This window comes from Eretmochelys imbricata, chromosome 2, assembly GCF_965152235.1.
Source record: "Eretmochelys imbricata isolate rEreImb1 chromosome 2, rEreImb1.hap1, whole genome shotgun sequence".
Taxonomy (NCBI): Eukaryota; Metazoa; Chordata; order Testudines; family Cheloniidae; genus Eretmochelys; species Eretmochelys imbricata.
Window position 1 is genome coordinate 234,668,324 of NC_135573.1, and position 24,213 is coordinate 234,692,536.

At 43.1% G+C, this 24,213-nt stretch overlaps 1 protein-coding gene across 1 annotated transcript in view; it reads right to left on the reverse strand.

Annotated features, from left to right (window-relative positions):
• The window catches only part of PRTFDC1 (phosphoribosyl transferase domain containing 1), a 67,330-nt gene extending 53,780 nt beyond the window's left edge, over positions 1 to 13,550 (reverse strand). Inside the window, exons 1-3 of the mRNA XM_077809466.1 lie at positions 13,497 to 13,550; positions 7,484 to 7,590; positions 4,342 to 4,525 (exon numbers count right to left, since the gene is read on the reverse strand). Coding sequence (XP_077665592.1) covers positions 4,342 to 4,525; positions 7,484 to 7,590; positions 13,497 to 13,550 — 345 coding nt within the window. The remainder of the gene's footprint in view (positions 1 to 4,341; positions 4,526 to 7,483; positions 7,591 to 13,496) is intronic.
• Between the last annotated feature and the right edge of the window lie 10,663 nt (positions 13,551 to 24,213).

Here is a 24,213-nt window from a genome sequence, read left to right on the forward strand (position 1 = left end):
CCAACAGCAAATAAAATGGAGAAAGTGAGTAAGAGAAAGACATGCATACTAAGAAACAAAAAAGATTTTTTTCTCCTAGCTACCGTATTTCTTATTGCACTCAGTGGATGAATTCCTGACTGACCTTATTTGTTTAAACATAAAGACTTTTTTTTCCTCTGTCAAGTAGATTTTTATATCTAAGATAGTAATTAAAGTTCTGGTGAGGAGTAAATAGACTCAAAAAAAGGTGATGATACTAGTCATGAAGTCCATACGCAATCTGATATGGGGATTTGGGAATTGCATGCATGACTGCCACAATAGGAGACTGGGTCTTTCAAGCTAATAAGAGCTAGCCACTCACCTAAATATTTTGAATACAACTATGTCAAGAAGGGTTGTGATCTCAAATTTTACAGAATCCAACATTGTTTGTAATTGGATATAAGACATTTGGGCGATACCCAGAAACCCAAAAGGACTGTAGGAAGCGGTACTGGTGATTCAGTAGGTGGCACTCTTACCTAGGAATCATTGAATCAGTGCCCAAACATTAATACAATTTAATATCTTATACTGCAGTTGTGAACAGACATAACAGTAAGGATCAGGGCATGACTGTGCCACGCACTGTACACCGACATCGCAATTTTGACCCTCTTACAATCAAAGAGTTAATTACTGAGTTGAAAGTGGTGCAGGGGGCACTGTTCTGGAGAAGGTGCTGCCTATCAACATTTCCACTGCAGTCTCAGATAGATACAATATTCTTTACTTCTTCTCCTGAACGGTTATGTGGAAGTGGTAGGTGAAGTTTTTACATCCAGGGCCCTTCACTAGCTCTGGGTTCATGTTGCTAACCAGATATGGCCTGTCACAGAAGAGAGAGATAATATTGTACAGAATAGGAGTATTCTCATACTTGATGAAACTGGAAACTCATACTGGAAACTTCTTAAAAACACCATAATAAAAGGCTGAAATTAAATCTATTCTCAAATTAAACAACACAGTAAGAGGACCAAAAAAGTGCTACTATGACTAAACAACAAAGTAAAAAGTGGTTAGAGGCAAAAAGGCTAGCATTAAACATTGGAGGTTAAATCCTACTGAGGAAAATAGAAAGGAGCATAAACTCTGGCAAGTCAAGTGTAAAAATATAATTAAGCAGGCCAAAAAAGAAATTGAAGAGCAACTAGCCAAAGACTTGAAAACTAAAAGCAAATTTTTTTTTAAGTACATCAGAAGCAGGAAGCCTGCCAAACAATCAGTGGGGGTACTAGAGAATCAACGTGCTGAAGGAGCACTCAAGGAAGAGAAGGCTGTTGGGGAGAAGTTGAACTAAGTCTTTGCATTGCTCTTCACTGCATAGAATGTGAGGGAGATTCTGACACCTGAGCCATTCTTTTTAGGTGATCTATAATTTTAGCAATCTATCATTTAAATCAGCTTCTGTACCAGATGATTGGAGGATAGATAATAGGACAACAATTTTTTTTAAAAGGCTTCAGAGGCAATCCTGGCAATTACAAGACAGTAAGTCTAACTTCAGTACAGGGCAAATTGGCTGAAACTATAATAAAGAACAAAACTGACACATAGATGAACATGATTTGTTGGTGAAGAGTCAACACAGCTTTTATAAAAGAAAATCATGCCTCACCAATCTATTAGAATTCTTTGAGGGGATCAATAAATATGTGGACAAGGGTAATCCAGTCAATATAGTGCAGCTGGACTTTCAGAAAGCCTTTGACAAGGTCACTCACCAGAGGCTCTTACGCAAAGTAAGCTGTCCTGAGAGAAGAGGGAAGGTCCTTTCATGGATTGGTAACTGGTTAAAAGACAGGAAACAAATGGGTAGGAATAAATGGTCAGTTTTCAGAATCCACTGAAGTGAATAGTTGTGTCCTCCAGGGATCTGTACTGGGCCAAGTACTGTTCAACATATTCATAAATGATATGGAAAAAGGGTTAAACAGTGATATGGCAACATTTGCAGATGATACAAAATTACTTATGACAGTTGAGTCCAAAGCAGACTGCGAAGAGTTACAAAAGGATATCACAAAACTGGTTGACTGGGCAACAAAATGGGAGAAGACATTCACTGTTGTTAAATGCAAAATAATGCACACTGGAAAACATAATCGCAACTATACATACAAAATGATGGGATCTAAATTAGCTATTACCACTCAAGAAAGATCTTGGAGTTGCTGTGGACAGTTCTCTGAAAAATGTCCACTCAATGTGCAGCGGCAGTCAAAAAAGCTAACGGAATATTAGGAATGTTTGGAAAGGGACAGATAAGACAGAAAATATCATAATGCCACTATATAAAGCTATGGTATGCCCACACATTGAATACAGCATGCAGTTCTGGTCATTGCTTCTCAAAAAAAAGACATATTAGAATTGGAAAAGGTAAAGAGAAGGGAAAAAATTGTTGAGGGTATGGAACAGCTTCTGCATGAGGAGAGATTAAAAAGACTGGGACTTTTCAGCTTGGAAAAGAGATGACTAAGAGGCAATATGATAGAGGTCTATAAAATTGTGAATAGCGTGGAGAAAGTGAATAAGGAAATGTTATTTTCTCCTTCACATAACACAAGACCCAAGGGTCACCCAATGAAATTAAGAGGCAGCAGGTTTAAAACAAAAGAAAGGAAGTACTACTTCACACAATGCACAGTCAACCTGTGGAACTCATTGCCAGGAGAGGTTGTGAAGGCCAAAACCATAGTGAAGTTCAAAAAAGAATCAGGTAAGTTCATGGAGGATAGGTCCATCAATGGCTATTAGCCAAGATGGTCAGGAATGCAACCTCATGCTCCAGGTGCCCCTACCCTCTGATTGCCAAATTGGGAGTGGATGACAAGGGATGGATCACTTGATGATTGCCAGTTCTGTTCATTCCCTTCAAAGGATGCGTCATTGGCTACTGTCAGAAGACAGGATACTGGGCTAGATCGACCATTGGTCTAACCCATTATGGTTATTCTTATGTTCTTATGATGAAGGGCAGCCCAACAGAACAACTGCCAGATGCCCCTCTAAAGTAAAATCAATGTAAACAATCAGTACTTCAATATTAATCTAGTATTTGTGTAAACGAAGTAAATAGCCCTCTTGAAAATTCACTTAATTTCTATGTGCCCTCAAATAAGACAAAGTTTTTTTCTCCCCACTGCTTTTAGCTAATTCACAGACTTCATTTGCATACTGTTAAATAGTCAGAAAATAGTAACATCTTTTCACTATACATGTGCTTCATGTCTCAAATTGGTTCTCATGTGGAAAAATTCCACTTACAGTCCGAGGGCCACATTTTGACCCCACTAGGACTGTGGTCACCTAGTGGAATCAGTGTTCTACTGCAGCAAGCGTTCAGGATGGGGATGGTAGGTCAGAAAAGGGGGAACATCACTGGATCTGTGACTATGTGGATACACCAACAATTCCCCATGGATTAGAGACACAGGTATTATGAGGGGTTACTGAACCCTGAGGCTGCCCAGAGGTCACAGAGGTTCTACTGCCACTCCTTAATGGAAGGGGAAAGTATTTTTTACTTCACCCTAACCCCCCTTGTGAGATCTCTAGTGTGCAGCTTCTGCCACTTGAGCTGTAAACTATTTCTAGGATTTGGCTCATACTATAGATAATGAAAAGCAGGATGGAATTCAAATATGCAGCTTATAAAAATGGAAAATCATACTATGTCCCCAAAAAGGATGTAGCTCCAAATAGGCCCTCTTACTAGTATTACCATACTGAAATCAGTGGATCACTATTATTTAACTCCCTCTCAAGTTAATGAGGGCTCTAACCTCTGACATCAAGACTGGACTTGACCAAATGTCTTATTTAATTTTACAACAAAGCACTATATCATCTAGTGGTATAGACTGCTATTATATATACTATCCATTTTTATGATGCACTGAGTAAAACATTTCAGTAATTTTCCTATTCTTTAACTAACAGCAAAAATCAAGAAAGATTTAGAATTACTGGAGGGGGAGGGAAATGAAAGAATGTGAAATAGTTTATTTTCTAAAAAGCCACAGCTGACTGACAGATTAATGAAAACAGCGCAAGTGAAAAATAATTATCTTTAGGATGTCTCATACATCACTCATATTTATCCATTAAGTTAGTACAATCATATGTTTAATGCATTATAGGGAAAAAGGAAAACTTCTTTTTAAACAAAGGAATTTTTCACACAGATACTTTTTGTAAAATGTATTGTAAATGTTTTTAAATTCTTCATCTACAAACCTCTATTTTATTACTGGAATCAAATTACTATTTAATTTATAAATAATCTATATAACTGAACTGTTGACTTACATGGTAACTTTTCTGTCTGACAAAGTCAACTTTCATGGAGACAGACCTTTCTGAATTTCTACTGAGAGTCTTAATGTGCTCCACAAGGTCAGCATAAAACTTGTAGCCACCTTTAAGTACACAGAGAACCACAATGTTATTGTCTCCAATGTCTTGCATGATGCCTTTGGCCAAGCATTCTGTCCTGAAATAAAGGATAATTATAATGTAATAGGTTTTTCAATGGAGTTATACAAAAATATCTAGAAATCATGCATGGCCTGATCTAAAGCATGGCCCATTCAACTCCCTGACAGATGTTAGTGGGCTTTTGATCAGCTGCACAACAGGCAGATACAAGAAGAAATCTGATCAATACAAGATTCAAAATGTGTATAACAACACAGACTGGGAATTATCACTAGACACATTCCCTGGATTACACAACTGGAAGAATGTGTTGCAATAAATATTATAAAGGAGACTTTTCGGGTGATTGAGCAAACTAGGTCACCAGCTTTACACAGCATCCCACATTCATGTAAAGCAGGGGTCTCAAACATGCGGCCTGCAGGCCACATGAGGCCCGCGGAGTTATTTCCTGTGGCCTGCCATATGACCCCTCACCCCCTGTTCACCCACCCCTGCCCTCCTGAGTGCGCCACATCCCCACTCCTCTGCCTACCTCCCAGTACTTCCCGCCACCAAACAGATGTTTGGCGGCGCTTAGGACCTTCCAGGAGGAGGGGGGAGGAGCAGGGACGCGGCACGCTCGGGGAGGAGGCAGAGAAGAGACGGGGCCAGGGCACGGATTTGGGAAGGGGTTGGAAGAGAGGCAGGGAGGGGGCGGAGTTGGGAAAAGCAGTGGGAAGAGGCGGGGCAGGGGCGGGGCCTCATGGAAGGGGTGGAGTGGGGGCGGGGCGAGGGGCAGAGCAGGGGGCTTCTGTATCTTTGTATGAAAAGGTGTCAGTGATGCAGCCCTCGGGCCAATGTACTAGTCCTCATGTGGTCCTCGTGGTGATTTAAGTTTGAGATCCCTGATGTAACGTCTCTCTCTATGATCACACACTTTGTTACGCAAACGGCTAAGAGTAAATGGTTTAAGTGCAAGAAGAAAAACACCAGAAATTACATAAATTCACAGACTAAAGAAAAAGCTACACTTACATTTTAGTAAAATAAATGAAAATACTTACAAGTGACACATAGTGTTAGTCAGAGATCTCAAAGCACTTTACAAAGGGTAAAATCATTATCCCCCTTTTGTAGGCAACACAAACTTAGATGCAGAGAAGCTAAGCGACTTGCCCAAGGTCACAAAGAGAGACAGGAAGAGTCAGAGTTATTTACCAATTACTTTGAGGATTTAAATATCTTATAGTTTACTGATCTGCATTCTTATTGACAATGTGTCTCCTTTGTCAACAGGATGCAGCATATTAGAATGAGTAGGATCCCAGCTTTTATGTGGGATAAAGTTCTTGGCTTAAATCTTCAAACTAATTAGTAAGTTTGGGTGCCTCACATTTTGATAATCCCATCTGAAAATATCTTATTGAGCCAAGATTCAAGAGTGCCATTCTGTACCTGAGCCCAGTGTAATTTTGAGGAAAAATGCTATACTTGGTCAAGAAAAGAAAAACAAGTTTTTGTCAGGTCACTTACAAAAACAGTAGCTACTTGGCATTATAGTGTAGTCCCAATAAAGATGGACTAGTGGCCAGAGCGCAAATGAGGTGTAGGCCAAATGCAATTCATTATATAATTCTGTAATTTATCATATGGATTTCACTACCACATTTGTGCTATAAACTGTTCTTTGCTGGTTCACAGTGACATAGGAGTCCATTTTTCTCTGCATAGACACACACACACAAAAAAATCACTGGAAATTACTATATGTGCACGGCATGTGTAAGGGAAGAATATAGTCCAAAGAGGACAATATTTCTTTTCGTTTTTCTTATTTCTGTAGCCAACAACAAATTAGCTACAATTTAAAAAGGTCAAAGTTTCTTTCAGTTTCATATCTATGCAATGCAAAGAATAAATTCTGTATACCAAAAATAGATCAAAAGAGTGAATATTCATAAATTTTAAGGTAAAAAGGGACCATTATATCATCTAGTCTGATCTCAAATACATTTAAGTTCCTCTTGTGTTTATGTAAAAATAGCACAAATAGTGAGGTAATTGCATTTTTCTCCTTCTTCTTCAGCACCACCTCCTCTAAAGGAAAGTCTGAAACTGTGGGAAAGCTTTTCACAGAGACAGTGAGGGAAAACACTTAGTGATCTGTGTCTACCCATATATTTTTTCTGGCTTTCTGTTTATAAATTGCCTACCCCCCTCTCCTTTCCCTTCTTAATTTTTTTTTAAACTTTTTAGAGGGTTTTTGTTGTTTTGTGTAATTGGGTGGACATAAACAAAACTACTTTTCACAACTTTTTAGGCTAGATACTCAAAACATTTTGATGATCTGGTAAAGAAATGGGTGGCTTTACGCCACTTCTACGTTTCAAGCACATAGACAGAAACAGAAATAAAAGCTGAATGATCCTTTAAATAGCTCGTCCCCCAGCTTTGGTGTCCAAGACTGTATACTTTGCATCAGGTATTATTCCAACTTGAAAAGACCTTGACATTTTGTCCCTGAGGCTTCCCCTACACTAGAATCCAAACTATTTCAGGAAAAAATGTTTAACCTTCGTTTTTACTGGCAGGGTGATAACATAATTTAACAGATCAGAGTGAAAAGGAATGAATTATGTTAAAGTATTTCACAAATCATAACTATATAGATTACTTTAGTAAAATATTTTGTAAGAGTTTAAACTCTAGTGCAGACAGGGACTTATTAAGCCCCAGTTTATATATAAAATATGGACTACATTTAGTTGTATTTTCATTTAGTTTTGATCTCTCTCAACACAATGAGTTTCAGCCATAAGGTGGCAGAATTAAGACTGCACGGGCTACTAGAAATCTGGCATTTCCCAAATTTCAAGTGCTTTCCTTTGAAACCTACATAATATTCTTTGAGAGTAGTTCTTTTATATGAAGTTTAATATATAAATGGTTTGTGAGTATCCAATTATGTCTATATAACAAGTATACAAAACATTGTTAAATATTTATATAGTAATATTCAAAGCACTCTTACCTGTCAACAATAATACCATGAGGTATGAGCACATATTCCAGATCTCCACAGTAGTGTTGTGGATATGTGAATAAATCCAAACTGTAGCCTGGCCAATCATCTGAAATCTGCAAATTAGGTTAATATAATTAGAACACTCCATTGTATTTGGAATATAAAAAGTTATTATATTCTGAATGTTAGACTACATCCTTTTACATTGGATTTGACAGTATTATTAGCAACTACTATTAGCTGTACCAGCCCTATGCACACACCTTCCCATATATGGGGATATCCACGTGATTAACTCCAGGGTCATGTAATCAAAAATACATGACGATAATTTACCATTTCACCTGTGCCTATTAATCATGGGTGCATTATGTCTACTTCTATCAATCTAACTCTCTAAGCACCCTTAAAAGTAACCATTCTTTTAAAAAACAACAAAAACACAACTTGTCACAAAAATATTGCAGTCTTTCCCTAATTGTATCTGCATAAGTCTCAGAAGATTGCACTGCACATGATTGTAAAGCCATGAATGGTTTATCCAAGTCATCTGAAATGAGTGCCCAGAAAACATTCAAACTCACCAGAATACAGGGTATTCTGTATATACTACTGGAGTGGGGCAAATACCCCACTCCAGTAGGCAGGAGTTAAAAGCAACCCTGGAGAGGGCTGTGGCTGGGAAAAGCAGTGAGAGCAGCTGACCACAGGTGTGGCCAGCTCAATCAGGGCCCAGCTGGCTCTGATAAGAGGGCTGGGGGCCAAGAGCTGAAGGAGTCTCACTCTAGCCCTGGACTGAGAAGGGCTAGTTGTCTGGGAGCAAGGTACTGGAAGTGGTGCAGTGCTGGGGAATGGCAAAGGGAGCTGGGGAACCCCAGCCTTGTTAAAGGCCCAAAAAGGTACTAGAGCTACAGAGGGAGCTGGTCTGATCCTTGCCAATGATGCGTGGCCTTTACAGACTGCAGTCTGCCCTAGTGAGAGGGGGCTAGATGATGATTGGCAATAGCCACTGAGGCAAGGTGGACTCAGAGCAGGGGTGGCCAACTTAAGCCTGAGAAGGAGCCAGAATTTACCAGTGTACGTTGCCAAAGAGCCACAGTAATACGTCAGCAGCCCCACATAAGCTCTCCGCTCCCAGTGGCTCCCACCCACTGGCAGCCCCGCCTATCAGTGCCTCCCCCTCTCTCCCCACACTTCCCGATCAGCTGCCTCATGGCATGGAGGAGGCTGGGGGGAGGAGCGAGGGCATAGCACACACACAGGAGGGTGTGGGAAGTAGTGTAGTGGGGGTAGAGCCAGGGGTTGAGCAGTGAGCACCCCCTGGCACATTGGAAAGTTGGCACCTGTAGCTCCAGCCCCAGAGTCGGTGCCTACACAAGGAACTGTATGTTAACTTCTGAAGAGCTGCATGTGGCTCCAGAGCCACAGGTTAGCCACCCCCGGCTTAGAGGGTTGAGGGTTCCCCTGGGAGACGAGACCCAGAGTGTGTGGGTACTGTGGGGGCAGAACCCCGAGGTAAAGGGGCACTGGGATCCGGGAGGGACATGGGGCCTGAGGCAGGAGAGACACTGGCCAGCAGGAGGCGCTCTGGGGCTGGAAAAGAGCAAATTCCTGGATAACCAGCAGGAGGTGCCGTTCTAGTGAGTCTTCGCTCTGTTACAGCCACATATTTACAGAAAAAAGATTAATGTTTTAAAGAATTTTTAAATGTGTATTAGTACTGCTTTTCACTTCCATCCATCCACCTGTAAAACCAGGAACTGGATTAATACCAGAATCTCAGAAATCAAAAAGTTTATAAATGTCAGGCAGAAATCAAGCAGGACAAATGTCAGTTCAAAAGGCCATGTTTCAGAAAGCTCTAAAGATGTAAAAAGGAGGGATTGTAACGGAAACGGTTCGGCAAGCTTTACAACAGTTCCATAATAAAGATAGCACCTCCAACAGGGCAGGACTTCTTGCAACCATACTGGAGCTTTGTTTCAATATTGACTTTGAGGAAAGAGTGCCACCTCACAGGTTTCTTAATTGTCTTTGCAGTCATATGTACCCACAAACATGTTGTCTTTATTCCTTGTATTTACTCCTGAGGGCACTCTGCGCCAAAAAATTTAAAATTCTACACATACTATTTAAAAATTCTGCAAAATTCTGCAAATTTTATTTGTCAAATAAATGTGGAGGCTCCAGCATGGCATTGGGGAGCACAGGCCACTGGGCTGCACAGAGGTGGGAGATCACTGTGCAGCTCCCTCCCTGGGACACGGACTGTGATGAGGCTGCACCCTGACAAAGTTCAAGGACATGGCCTGCCCCAGAAACACCCTCGGGCCTTGCCTCTCTGGGTGAGCAGGTAGGCTTAGCAAGGCAGGAGCCAAGTCTGGAGGGGCTTAATGTGGGGGATCCAGGTGTGGGTTGAGAGGATTCTATGTGGGCAATCTGGGTGTGGGTGGCTCAGTGGGGGATCTGGGTGCAGAGGGGATCTGGATACACAGGGGCTTGTTGAGGGGTTCTGGGTGCAATGGTAATGGGACTTTGCACGGGGGCTCCAGGTGAAGGTGGCTGGGGCTCAATGGCGGGGGTGGGGGGCGCGGCCTGGGTGTGTGGGTAATAGAGCTCAGCAAGGGGGTCTGGGTGTGGGGGGTTCAGTGGGGGTTTCAGATGCTGGGAGAGTGGGGCAGGGATCCAGGTGTAGCTGGTTGGGGCTCGGTGGGGTGGGGATTCAGGTGCACATGGCTCACTTGGGTGGTCCAAGTGCAGTGGAAGTGGGGCTCATGTTGGGGGGGGGAATCTGAGTGCAGAGGGGGTGAGGCTTAGCAGGAGGGTCTGGGTATGAGGGGTTCTGGATGCATGAGGGAGCCGCTCCCTGTATAAGAATCCCTCCCCCTGCACCTGAGGAGCAATGGGTGCAGGAAGTGTGTTGGGGTGAGGGGGGGGAGTTTGCAGAGCTTCCTGCAGCTGGGAGAGAAATCTGGGGGTGGGTCAGACCCGGCCCCAGATGCCGTGCGGGGGAAGAGGAAGTCCCGTCCTCCCCAGTCCAGCTGGGACTAGCAGCTGAGCCCGGCGCTGGGTTGGAGCCACCAGCCCAGTCTTCCCCAGTCCTGCCTCCTGCCCCACAGTGATTTATCTCTCTACTGGCTGCCCTGGGCACGCAAAACATACTGTTGGGGAGGGTCGCATGATCGCTCTTGTGGCTTCCTTTTGCTTCCCTGTCAGGAAGTCATTTTTCTGCAGGGAAGCAAAGAAATCTGTGGGGGGAAATCAAATCTGCGCATGTGCAGTGGTGCAGAATTCCCACAGGAGTATTGTATTGTTCAAACACGTGAATATCAACAAGAAGGCTGAACCAAATGGTGAGAGAACTGCTTCTGAAGCGGTACAGTGTACATTTCTGCTACACAGAATCCTCAACTAAAGAGTAAAAACTACTAACAACTGCAAGCAGATTCCCTACTAGAATAAAGAATCATAAATCCTTCACAAATAATTTGCCTATCAAAATGTGCTGATTGTTGACCTATTCTATTACATTAGCATCTTTATTAGGATTCTACCTTCATACACTGGCATATTTATCTCTAGCACCAGTATAGTGGAGCTAAACTACACCTTGAAGAAATATTATTTGTCTAAGAATGGTTACTTTATATCTACTTAGCTGCAGCACAAACGTTAACTTCCTAGAGAAATGTGCCTGGCTCAACATCATCATTTGCTTCCAATTAATATTTAAAACCTGAAAATAAAAGGCATGACCTGAAGACCATTGGAGTCAATGGGAGTTTTTGTACTGACTGCAAGGGGCTTTTATCCGGTTATTAAAAAAAGGTACTCAAATATCATTCCACATTTTCACAGGAACAAGGGATTACATACATCCTCAAAACTTCAAGGTTTTTCAGTAGGGGGCAAGTCCTGTTCACAATAACAGTTACATAAGGCCTAACAAACCTATCAATGTGTGTAGAGAATTCATATTAGGAACAAATGCTGTGCCAAATCTGAAAAAAGTTGGTGGAGAAATAAATGACTAAAAATAGAAACCCATACAGCAATATTTGAAAGCTATCAGTCAAAACATGTGGGGTGAAAATAGGGAAATACCTTATAATCCCCATCTACTGAGATACACTGGACTGAAAGAACTTTCACAAGGTAATGGAAAAATGGTAATTTTGTTTAAAAAACTGGGGCTCTCTCTTAAATTTTAATTTATGTATGTAATAAGGATCCAATTCTGTTTCCATGTAATTTTGTGTGATCAGGCCAGATGAATATGAGAACCATAACATTTTCTATCTTTCATAAATTTAAATTCAGTCATAATGTTGCATTATGATATTTTTTTGTTTTCATGTGTGTATGGAACAGAAGAAATGAAGTCATTACAGAGCACATCTCCTTTGAAATGTCTCCAGTGCTAACAAAGTCATCAGCTTTGTAATAGCATTTATTACAGATATTACCATCTAAATGGCCAATATTAGTTTAATTTAAGTACACTAAGGGCCTACCTCTAAACTGTAAAAACAAGTGTCAGGGAACACACTTATAACACAGTAGCCCCATCACAGTTTTGTGGTGTGGACTTGTCCAAAGTTTTAGTTAAATCATGGCTAATAGTCCCTACTCTTGTTCTAGAACTTGGTTAAAACATTGATTGGTCACAAGAATACCGTAAAATAAAAGTATATCCAAGTGTTTTTTACAATGTGAATAAGCTCAAAGAAATATCCATTTTTCTCTTTTGGAAACTTAGCTTATTCATTTACTATTATCATAACTTATAAAGCTCCACAGATGTTCATGGTGCTTTCTAAAACATAGTTTGCATAGTTCACTACCACTTTCTATGCACAGAAAATGAAAAATAAAACCAACCCAAAGGTGCATTTTTATCACTAGGTTGTTTCTACAGCAAATGCAATTGACAATTAAATCCACAAGCCAATTTTGCTAGTCATTGCTCAGCTTGCTTCCACCACACCCAGGGCACACATACATCATAACTGCTGCAGCCAGACGGCACAGACACAAAATCAAACTTCCCCAGCTCCTGGTGAGCTGCTAGGACTTCTCTCCAGCAGCCAGCCACCCACAAATACTCCATACAGGGAGGGGTGAGAAGAGTGGAATATGGTGTGCGGCAAAGTAGATTCAGAGATACAAAGACAGAGCACAGGATTGGGTCAATGGAGCAGGAGTAAGAGGGCAAGAAGAGATGGTGGAGAATGAATCTCAGAACTGTTGGCCTAAGGCACAGCAGAGCAGATGGGAATAAGTTGTACAAGTTAGGGGAGGCAGCCGGGAAGCAGACATCTGGGAAAGCCTGAGCATTGAGATGTACAAGGGTTGAGTGAACAAGATGGGGACCAGAAACAGGGCAGAAGGGAGGAGATGAGGGACCCGCAGGGCAGCAAGGCTGTTTAGAGAAGATGGGGGCTAGGGGTAAAAGGACCAAGGAAGAGGAGGGGAATCAAGGCCTAGGACAGGATGAGATCAGGGTATACTGCAGAAGGGCCAAAGCACAACGGCTGTGGGGAGAAGATGTGGGGGATGGGGCCAGGCCAGGGTGCAGCATCAGAGCGGCCCAGGCGGGAAGATGGTAGGGGAAGATCAGGGAGGAATGTGGGGACGCAGTGGGGGTCAGGGCACAAAGGCTGTGAGGAGGAGACGATGATGGGCGAGGCGCATGGCCAGTCGATGGGGGCGGGGAGGGCACTGCGATCAAGGCACAGGGCGGGAGAACAGGGTGGGTACCCAGGGCCATGGGCGGCGGAGGGGAGCGCGGCCAGGGGGCCACCGGCTTGGGGAAGCTGGGGTGCGATTAAGAGGCGGGATAGGAGACAATGACGGAGGCGCCGGGGGCGGGACCGGGGTGCCCTGCCCAGGCCAGGGGGCAGTTGCTTGGGGCCCGCGGCGGGAAGGGGAGCGGCAATGACGAGGGCCCCCCAGCGGTCTGGGGCCTGCGGGCAGCGCCGCCCCCTAGGCTGGGGGAGGGGGGCAGCTTTTTCTTTACCACAACCCCGCGGCCTCTCCGCGGCGCCGCGCTGCTGCCGCCTTGGCCGGCCATCTTCCCCGCGCGCCGGGCAGGCTGTGGCCGGGGGAGCGGCGCGGAACCGCTGCAGCCGCTGGGGCTGGGAGCGGGGGCCGCCGCATTCCGCGATTGGGGGCCCCCTTGCGCGGCGGAGAGGTGTTACCCGCCGGGCCTCTCCCCCTCAGCTGGCCCGGGCCGCTACTGCCCTTCTTCCCAGGGCGGCTGAGGAGACCCCCTCCCCCGTCCCTCTTCCTAACCCTGCGGGATGCAGCTCCTCACTCAAGGGGCAGCGCCCCGCTCAGCATGCAGAGTTCAGCCCTTCCCGCAAACAGAGGGCATTGGTCCCACGGAGGACCCCGCAACGTACCGCTTGGCAGTGAGCAGGCACTGTGTATGTGCCAAGATGGAAACAATTGACAGCCCTTAGGTTTACATCTGGCCTCGGGGTATAGTTGGGCATCTACAAGCAAAAGCCTCCAGCAAGCACAAATTGACTACCTTTGAATTCATTTCTGGAGTCTGGGGGTATTATAGTATTAGCATTTGTGTTACTGTAGTGCCTAGGAGCCTATTCATTGACCAGGAGCCCATTGTGCTAGGTGTATACAAGCACCAGTCAGCAAGCTTTATTATTAAGCTACAATATATGTCACAAATGTACTTAAACTGCTCTATACCCTGATATTTCAGTTCCTTACAATAGGGCTTCATATGAAAAATTAGACCCATGCTGCTATACCCTCCAAATGTCATGTATATTTAATTTCCATTGGTACATTTTTATTGCCCACCCATAAGCCAATTGTGCGTCTCCAAATAAATTAATCATGCCTCTAATTAGTGCTTCAATTCCCCCAATCAAATTATTGTTACTAAATATTATTTGTTTCCACTACTGCTCATGGTACATCAAACACTTCAAACATAGAAGTTATCTGCCCGGAAGAGCTTACAGCCTGAGAAAGAAAAGATAAAACAGAGTCACAGAATATGGGAGAGGGCGAGTGTGACACATAGGCCCTCTTCTTTGCAAACAACTCTAGTCTCAGGCCTGACAAACTCACTACATCAAATACGTTGCTTACAGGGTATTTGTCCAAAAAGGATAACATGTAAGGTCTCAATTGAAAACCTGAAACTTATCAATACTCATAATCATTGTGAGATGTGTGTACAGGCAATATTTAAGAAATAATATAACTATATTGACAATTATGCCCATGGAGGAAAGAGTAGTCACCAGGGAATCATTTGTCTTGGTGATGACCTATTCAAATGGGAAGGAATTGTGTCCAGTCTCCCTAGCTAGCCAATTATGTAATGTATGGTTCAATTGCCTACTCTTCTATCAAGGAAAACCCATCAAAGACAACTGCAAACAGTTAAAATCATGTGGAGGTAAAAAGGAACATTATAACAGACAGTGGATCACCCTGTCTATTCATAAAGACAAAAGGCTGTTTCAGTATAACACAGACGTAGGAGAGGCCCTCTGGAGCCATTCACTGAGGAGACATCTTGAATAGGGGTGTTTTTCATGAAAGATTGGATCCTGGTTCTTGTGAAGCCAGACAGCTCTCAGTCTTGTGAAGACTGAAATTTGGGGGGAAACCTAATTTATTAGATACAAATGGTAACTATTAATAAGTGTAAGCCCTAGTTCACATTTTACTATTTTGTTTTGAATTGTAAGCTTTTGTTTCCATCCTCTCTTGTTTCTAGTGGAATCTCTATTATTTTTTAAGTAAACCTTCTTTTGTTTAATTAAAAGAGCTGTGTGCTATACAGGAATGGTGGTTTAAGGTAAAACTGCTAAACTGGGGTACACTTCTCCTTTGGGGCAGAGGATCTGAATTTCTGTGAGTAGCAAGTATCAGGGGCTGGATATCACAGGGTAATACTTCAAAGTGACTTGGGGACTGGGGTGCACCTCTTGTTAACCTGCAAAGCAAAGACAGGGCTGGCATAGCCCAAAAGAAAATGCTTGTGTGCAGGGTGAAAGTAGGCTAGTATGGGTATCGGTAAGAAGTGGCCGCTGGTACTGGCTCATATGCAGCTGCCATGGCAGCGCTTTAACGTTGCTACCCCTTTTGCCCCCACCTTCCATTGGCGGCCTTGCCGGTAGGGAGGCTACTGGCAGGGCCGCCGACAGGGAGAGGGGAAGTGGGTAAAAGGGGCAGCCGCCCCGGGTCCCAGAAATTTAAAAGGGCCCATGGGCTCCCAGCCACTGCTGCCACTACCACAGCAGTGTCCGGAGCCCTGGGCTCTTTTAAATCGCCACCAGAGCCCCGGGTGGCGTGGACCAGGCAGTGCGGATGGTCTGGCTGGTGGAGGTTGACTCCCCCCCGCCCCACCCTTTCTGCCTGAGGACCCGCCGCTTCCAGGGGCCCAGAGCCAGGCCCCTATACTGGTAAGTCTTCTGTGTTACTTTCATCCCTGCTTGAGTGGCTCAAAAACTAACACCCAGTTATCACAGGCAAAAGTCCCTCACACTGGAGTTAGGGGGTAACAAGGTGCCTCTCAGTCCTGGGTACTCTGAGAACCATCACAGGGACATCAAACAGGTCACGTGGCAAGGTGGATGTCATGGTGGAAGTGGTTCTAAAAAGGCTTCTAAATTTAACAACTGGCCAAATGTGGCGCCTTAGGCACCGACTCCATGGGTGCTCCGGGGCTGGAGCACCCACGGGGAAAATTTGGTGGGTGCAGAGCACCCACCAGCAGCTCCCTGTCCCGTCCCCGTCCTCAGCTCACCTCCGCTCCACCTCTGAGTTACGCTCCGCCTTACTCTGCTTCTCCGCCCGCCCCGGCTTCCCACAAATCAGCTGTTTGCGTGGGAAGCTGGGGAGGGCTGAGAAGCAAGCGGCGACTTCGTGCACAGGCCCAAGGAAGCAGAGCGGAGCTGAGCTGGGGTGGGGGGGGCACGAGGAGGGGTAACCCAGGGGGCGCACAGGGGAAGCACTCCCCGCCCCAGCTCACCTCCGCCTCCCTGGGCCTGAGCACGAAGCCGCCACTTGCTTCTCAGCCCTTCCAGGCTTCCTGCACAAACAGCTGATTTGCGGGAAGTGGGGAGGCCAGAAAAGCAGAGCGAAGAGGTGCATTCAGGGGTGGAGGTGGAGTGGAGGTGAGGTGAGCTGGGGCCGGGTGTGGGGCAGGGAACTGCTGGTGGGTGCTCTGCACCCACCAAATTCTCCCCGTGGGGGCTCCAGCCCTGAAACACCCACGGAGTTGGCACCTAAGACACCACTTTTGATGTGATCAGTGGGGGGAGCGGCCACTCCCCCTTCTCCCCCCCAGCTTTGCTACCCCATCCCTAGGAGCCAGAGGGACCTGCCGGATGCTTCCTGGGAGCCACCCCAGGTAAGCACTACCAGGACTCCCCACCTCGCCCCCCGGCAGGTCCCTCTAGCTCTTAGGAGTGGGCAGCCACTACGGTGGCCTATGAGACCCTCCTGCCCGGTTCCAGGGGCAGTGAGGGGAAGGGGTGGATGGGGCAGGGATCCGGGGGGGCGGGGGCGGGCTACAACCTCCTCATGAGGTGAGGAGGGAACCGATTGTTAAGATTTTGGCAGCTCATCACTGGAAGCAAGTAAATGATGTGTCAAACTTGGCATCATCAGCAGAGTGAACAGGATGGGGCAACTTAAAAGAGACAGATCAGGACAGAGTTGTGGAGAAAGCTTGGATTTGATGTAGTGGAGGAAGGGAAGTCAGTGGATGAAATGGAGTGACATGGTCAGAATGACAGATGAGCAGCATAATATTAACAGTAGCTTTTTGTTTAGACTCGGGGGCAACTTGGGTGTCAGGGAGGCCAGATAGCAAGTGGTTGCAGTCATTAATCAATTAATGCTGCCTTCCATCTTTGAAGAGCTGCTGTGCTGCTTCTGCCTCTACTCCATCCAGGTGTGTTGAAAATGACATTGGCCTCCCAGCTCCTTCTCTCCACCTACGGTCTTCCTTCCTCACTCTTCCTCTCTCCTCTTAAGGGGGCAGCAGTTCAGGAGCCATTCTGTTCCCTGCCTTCCCTCTTCTGATCCTGTGAAAACTGTAACAGCTACAACTGCTCTGCTTTCAGCCTTTCCCTTCTCCTGGAAAGGAGCATCCTCCCTCCTCTTGGGCCACTTTGATCACTGTCTACCTCTAATTTTCCTGTTAAGAGAGAATGAACTTTGAGCTGCTCTGCCCTTTTTCCACCCTGCCATCCGGAGGAAGAGACAGCCCCACTCCACTCAATCTTCTGAGTAAAATTTCTAATGGCCCAGAGCGATGAGTCAAGTGGGTTTTTCAAGCTATGACTTGCTCTATTGCTTTATAAATGTGTGGCTAGTAGAATTTTACAAGTCCTAGTAGGTTAGTTGAAAAAGAATTGGTATGTAAGTATGTGATAACAGATTGGTCCATATCAAGGTATGGGCCTGACAACTGGTCCCCAATGGCAGACTAGAAAGGCATTTTTAATTTGGTTCACTACTTTTAAAAAGTAGCAAGTAATGAAAATAAACATAAGACATTCAACAGAGAACACTATCAAAACATGAGGGAGGGGCTGGCCTATGGGCCTGGTATCAATGAAGATTTTTCACGATGAAGGTCTCTGCTTAAAATCTGGTCCAATTGTATAGTGACTAAAAGTTACCATTTGGTGTTTTTTTGGTGGTTTGTGTGAAATAAATGTGTAGTCTTTATCCATTTAATGGATAAATATCTACATAAAAAAACATCACCACAAGTGGCACCGTAGTAGGCTGAAAGAGCAGTGATGTCAACAGTTGAAAGAGCGTGGAAGCAGAACTGGGGTTTTTTCATCCTTTGATGTGGTCCCTCCAGTTTAGGGTTTAGGGAAGTTTGTACCGCTACTATTTATGCTGTGTTTGTTCTGGATTTACAAGGCTAGCTGTCAATTTATCACCTTTCACAAGACTAAAGTCACTTAAAAAACACAGACACACTATCATTATCAAGCAAGTGCCCATCTCTTAAATATATGTACTTTAATATATTTCTTAATAATTAGAGATGTATAAAAAGCCATCAGATCTCTGGATTCTCATTTTCCTGTCAGTGTCTCCTGCAAATAATCAGGAAGAAAGTTAATAAATCTTAATCTAAGAAAAAATCTGTTTAATTTAAATTTTTGAATCAAATCACTGATCCAAATCCATAGGCACTTATATGGTTTTCAGTTCTTATAGACCAGAAGCGTGTGAGAAGTCATCAGTCAGAGAGCCTCAGTCATCCTTCTTAAATCTAATATACTCATGTTTAATTGTGTCCATGTCATGGCTCCCATGCTTTCTCTGTCACAGAACTGGGCTTTTCAAATTCAAAGCTTGCTGAATTACACCTGTGATTGCAATTAAATATTGTCATTGATATATATCTGCTGGTCTCTGGAACCATATGAATCTCTTCTTCAGCTTGTTTGGACCATGTGGCAATTCAAAGGAATTTTTTTATCCTTTTAATTTAGTCCTTCCTGCTTTACACTATCACTACAAGATCCACTTCTGGCATAGAGCAGCACAAGAGATCATCCTTTCTCTAGCTACAGTAAATCAAAGATAGAAGGTTAATACAGCTGGAAGAGACTAGTAGAGCCCTGCGCAGATACAGAATTTGTATCTACATCTGATTGGTGATTGGCAAAAAATAGTCCGCAGATATCCACATCCATGGATGCAGATATCTGTGGATTTGCAGGGCTCTCGAGATTACCATGAAAAAGAGAATAAAAAATAAATGCCTAGTACCACTACACTGAAAAATGTAAGCAAGAAGTGTTTGTTCTTTCCTTTAAGATCTGGTAACTGGCAATGTTCTGTCAGTCTTCCCCTCAGTGTTCTTTCCCAGGACAATTTTACAAACAGGGTTCATTTCAGAAATGTATTGAATTGTGTCAAGTACCGCCAATGCCAGAAAATAAGAGTAATGGAAATAGAAAACTAGTGACTCATGGCTAAGCATAATTGGAGTACAGCTCCAAGAGTAGCGCTATCTCCAGGGATAACCAGTCTAGGCTATCACATTTTTTCCATTTCAGTTTATTTATGGCAATATATTTGACTTATGTTTTATATTATGTAATAAATACATTTTGTTTAGCCTGCGTACAAACTCAGTGGTACAAATTCACCCATGTGTGAGCCCACAGAAGCCAACAGAATAATAACAAGGGTGAATTTGGCCCTGTGTTTTTGATGCACTTTTTCTGTAAGGAACTGAAAGCTGCCAAAGATTTTCTATGTTATGGTTAGGCATATGTTGAAAGGAAAATTTATAATGACCTTTAATTAATTTGTCAGCTAAAGTACAATGATCTTATTGTAAGTCATCAATACCTTTTATAATAAAAGCCAAAGCATGATTGTTGATGGTTAGCTTTAACTCTGGAAAATCTTCAGGAGTTCCAGAGATTCTTTCCTAGTCTTCTTTCTCTGTTTACCTTCTGTTTACAAGCTAGAAAGAGGAGGAAAAGAATAAACACTGCCAGTAGATTCACAATCATGGGATATGATCAAAGGGAATAAAGAGAAGAGAGTACAACAGTGAACTCATACAAAAAGAAGATCTCGATACACAGCCAAAACCACAAGAAGTAGTTGGAAAAATATACATACTAGGAAACAAAATACAAAGCAGAGTCATAACCAAAGAATACAGCTAGTATTGTAAGAGGGGCCCTTATGAAAAGAATTCTTTCATGGATCCTCACAGAACAAACTGTTTTATTTGAGTTAAATGTCATTTCCCCCTCCTGCCCTATTAATGAAGGTCATAAAGCAATGCATACAGCATCCATCTATTCATAGCCATAACTCAAGGCAAAAAGAAAGACAGAAGGTTGAGGAGGAGTTTCAGTAATAAAAGTATGAGGCAAAATTGGTTACACAATATATTAACTTCTGCATTTCTATTAAAACCTATTATTTTAAGCAGGTTGTAACCTTTGAATCTATGCATTAAAGACAATAGTATGTATTACAAATATTTAAAAATCCATTTCAATATGTAACATGAATAAAGGTTATGTTTTATCTTTGTGGATTTTAAATAAGCATTAAAAATAAAGAAAGCAGGAAAATCCAGAGTATGTCAAGTGTGTGGCTTAAATTGGCAAAAGCCTTGAAATTCAGTGCCAAAGCTGAAACTCTGTTCTTAATTTACTGGGGGCATCAGCACAGAAAGTAATCTTACTGTTTATAAAACATCATGTAGTTCCTGGCCACGGAAAAGCAGGTAAATCCCATTACTGTTGTTGAACAAGACATTTATTTTGGCAGTTTCATACAAAATAATCACTGAATACAATAAAAAATAAGATATAGTTAATGTATAAAAATAAGATGTAAAATAATAAGTACTGTACTAGGTTCAGTATTTCAGGCTATATCAGCATAATCAACTCAGTAATTTTAGATATGGTTTCAGATTTTCTAGCTGCCATATACCACAGAATTCTGAACTATTATAGGGATAACATTTTATATTAATTATGCAGCAAATCCTGCACCCACAGAAGTGGTTGCTGAAGACCTTGAATACATCAAAACCAATGTCCCACTGTGGTAGAGGATTAGACACATGCTGCAGTGCTCCAAGAAGTTTTACTGCATCTAGCAGCACAGAGGGGTGTTGGGCAGAGCTGTCCAACTAGGCAGATGGTCTGGACAACCTCCTACCACTTACAGAAGGGAGGATGCAGCAGTTAGTGTGGCTACTGCAGGACATCAGATATAGAGTGGCTCTGCAGCCTAGGATGAGGATTCCTGACACCTTGTTCAACCCCAGACTTCAGCAAAACTACTACATCTGAAATCTACGAGTGAGACTTGTAACACTTAGCAGCTATGTATAATCTTTACTCTCACCGATGAGCACTAACTCCAAGAGCAAGTCAACTGAAGTCAATGGAGCTACTTGTGTGTGTATCAGTGCTCACCAACCTGGTTAAAGGCTGCACAGTCCAGCCCTATATCATACAGTGGCACAGCTACTGCAATAGAAGGTTGAAATCTGACATTCAAGATGTCAACAAATTTTTGTATGACCTTTAAATCGGAATATTATAGACTGCTTGGCAAAACTTTCATCTTGGACTTATTTGGTCCAAGATAAGCATCTTTAATACAAAGCTAACTTATTTTTTTTATTAATTTCACTGTGCTAGGTTAGAATGACTGACAGCCTTAATTGGCAGGTCCCTGGCTCCTGAAGATATTGCTTTGCTATCCATGTTTTTATGTTATTAATATAATGTTCTTTTAGCTGAAATGTAAAGTTTGTGTTATAATAAAGAAAGTCTATTTTGTTTGCATTTATTTCCGATAACAATATTATGTGAACAATTTTTTTCTCCGCTTTTGAGAAAAATATTTAAATCTGAATGATGAAGCATTATTTCCATAAAAAGCTGTTCCTGCCAAATCCCATGACAAATTAATCATGTATGGCCATGAAAAACAGAATCAGGAAATTGTCAATAGGTTATGGATCAGACCTTATATATGGAATGTAACTGATTGAGATTTTTTACAGATTATTTTATTAATTTGATTTTTTTTTGTTTTTTTTTCCAAAACGGACTCTGTAACTGCAAAATCTCCAAAGTATAAGAATCTGAAGCATTTAAAGAAGCATGTGACTAGCAGCATAAGGGTTCATTTTATGCCAGACTGTAGTTCAGCTCTTCATGCTACAGCCTGGGTATGCTTGCCTTTCCGCGCAGTGAGGTTATGCAAGTGTCTTGGAGGGCAGAATTGGGCCCAATGTACTCCTTTAAAAGGTCCAGTCGAATTATATTAAATTTTTGTGGCGGCCACCTCCTGAAATTCAACTGCTGCAGAGATTAGAATTGCCACAGACATCTCCTTCACAGATGCCCAGATTTTCAAGGGTCACAAGTGATTTTGAGTGCCCAGGTCTGAAACAGTTTAAAGGTGGTTGATCTTCAGCGGGCAGGTGATCAGCATTTTTCAAAAATTTGTTCCCTTTAATGCAGTGGTTCTCAAACTTTTGTACTTGTGACCCCTTTCACATAGAAAGTCTCTGACTGCAACGCCCCTAATAAATTAAAAACACTTTCTTATATATTTAACACCATTTTAAATGCTGGAGGCAAAGCGGGGTTTGGGTGGAGGCTGACAGCTCATGACCCCACAGGTAATAATCTTGTGACCCCCTGAGGGGTCCCGACCCCCAGTTTGAAAACCCCTGCTTTAACATGTCTCCAGTTAAGCACCCCAGATCACGAGACACTTCTGAAAATCTTGGCTGTTTTCTCCTGACAGTATCAGTCAGTGAAGTAAGAATTTCTAAAGGGAGCATGGCCCAAAGTTAATAGGCTCTCCTGGTCTAACAATTTCACATAGGTCACTCTGAAAGAGATGATTTGTCTCAAAGACAATACTCTCCAAAAAAGTGATTAGCAGTAGGAGGGAGCACCCCAACACAACACCACAGTGATCGAGGCAATGGAGGCCACATACTGCACTTTGCGGATAAGAAGGCAGTGCGAGCAGAAGCCCCCTCTCTCTTCCAGCTAATTGTTTTTTAATTCTGACCCACAAGTTTTCATCGCCTTCACCCAAGACCGTGTAATGAAGTGATTCAAATGATAGGCTAGAGCAGTGGTTTTTTCACCCTTTTTTTCATTTGCAGACCCCCAAAACATTCAAATGCAGGTGTGAACCCCTTTGGAAATCTTAGACACAGTCTGTGGACCCCCGGGGGTCCATGGACCACAGGTTGAAAACCATTGTTCTATGGTAATGACAACCTTTTGTGGACCCTTAGACACAGTCTGCAGAACCCCCAGGGGTCCACGACCACATGTTGTAAACCACTGGGCTAGAGTGACTCAACAACATTAGTGAGTTGCACACCATCAGGTGGTGGGATGGACAGTCTTGGATGTTGGCAGTTATTGGAGTTGGGCAGCTCCACAACTTGCAGTCATGAACATGGTTTTTTGTTGTAGAATTTTTTAGTGGGCTGGTTTTTCCACTAGGTATGGTGATCTGCCACAGAGCCAGTAAACTAAAGCTTATCACAAGGTTTGCATAGCTTGGCTTGGCATCTGATTGTGTTGAATGTGGTCCCCAAGAGACTAGCCTTGCTGCAAAATAGGAAAATCTTGAACAGGGACTAAGTGAGTGACCTTATCCTGTCACACAAGTATAGTGTCCACTGGGAAAAGGTTTTACTATGAACATGAATGGCAAGAAACCCAGATAATGGAAGATGGGGACCCACTCCTACAACCTCTTGCTCACGTGAGAAGTTATTGTTCATGTGAGTAATCCCACTGACGTCAAAGGAACTACTCACATGAGTAGGGGTTACTCAAATGAGGGAGGGTTGTATTAGTCAGTGGCATAAAACAGATAAAATAGAAAATATGGTAAAAATGATTATGACTTTCCAGAGTGTATTGTTATTAGTATAATGACTTACAGAGCATAATCCCTTGCAAAGATGCACATATCAAGCTACTGAGAAAATAACGCTGAATACATTTTAAGAGAAATAGCTCATGTGGCTGAATATGAATAAAGGACAAAAGCTGAGGCATTTTCAAGTGACAATTAATTTTGCATATTTTATTTCCATTGTACAATTACATTTATGACAAAAAGAAAACATGCACCAATGTTTCAGTAACAAAAGTAACTTACTAAAGAAAATACCTCGTATGTGT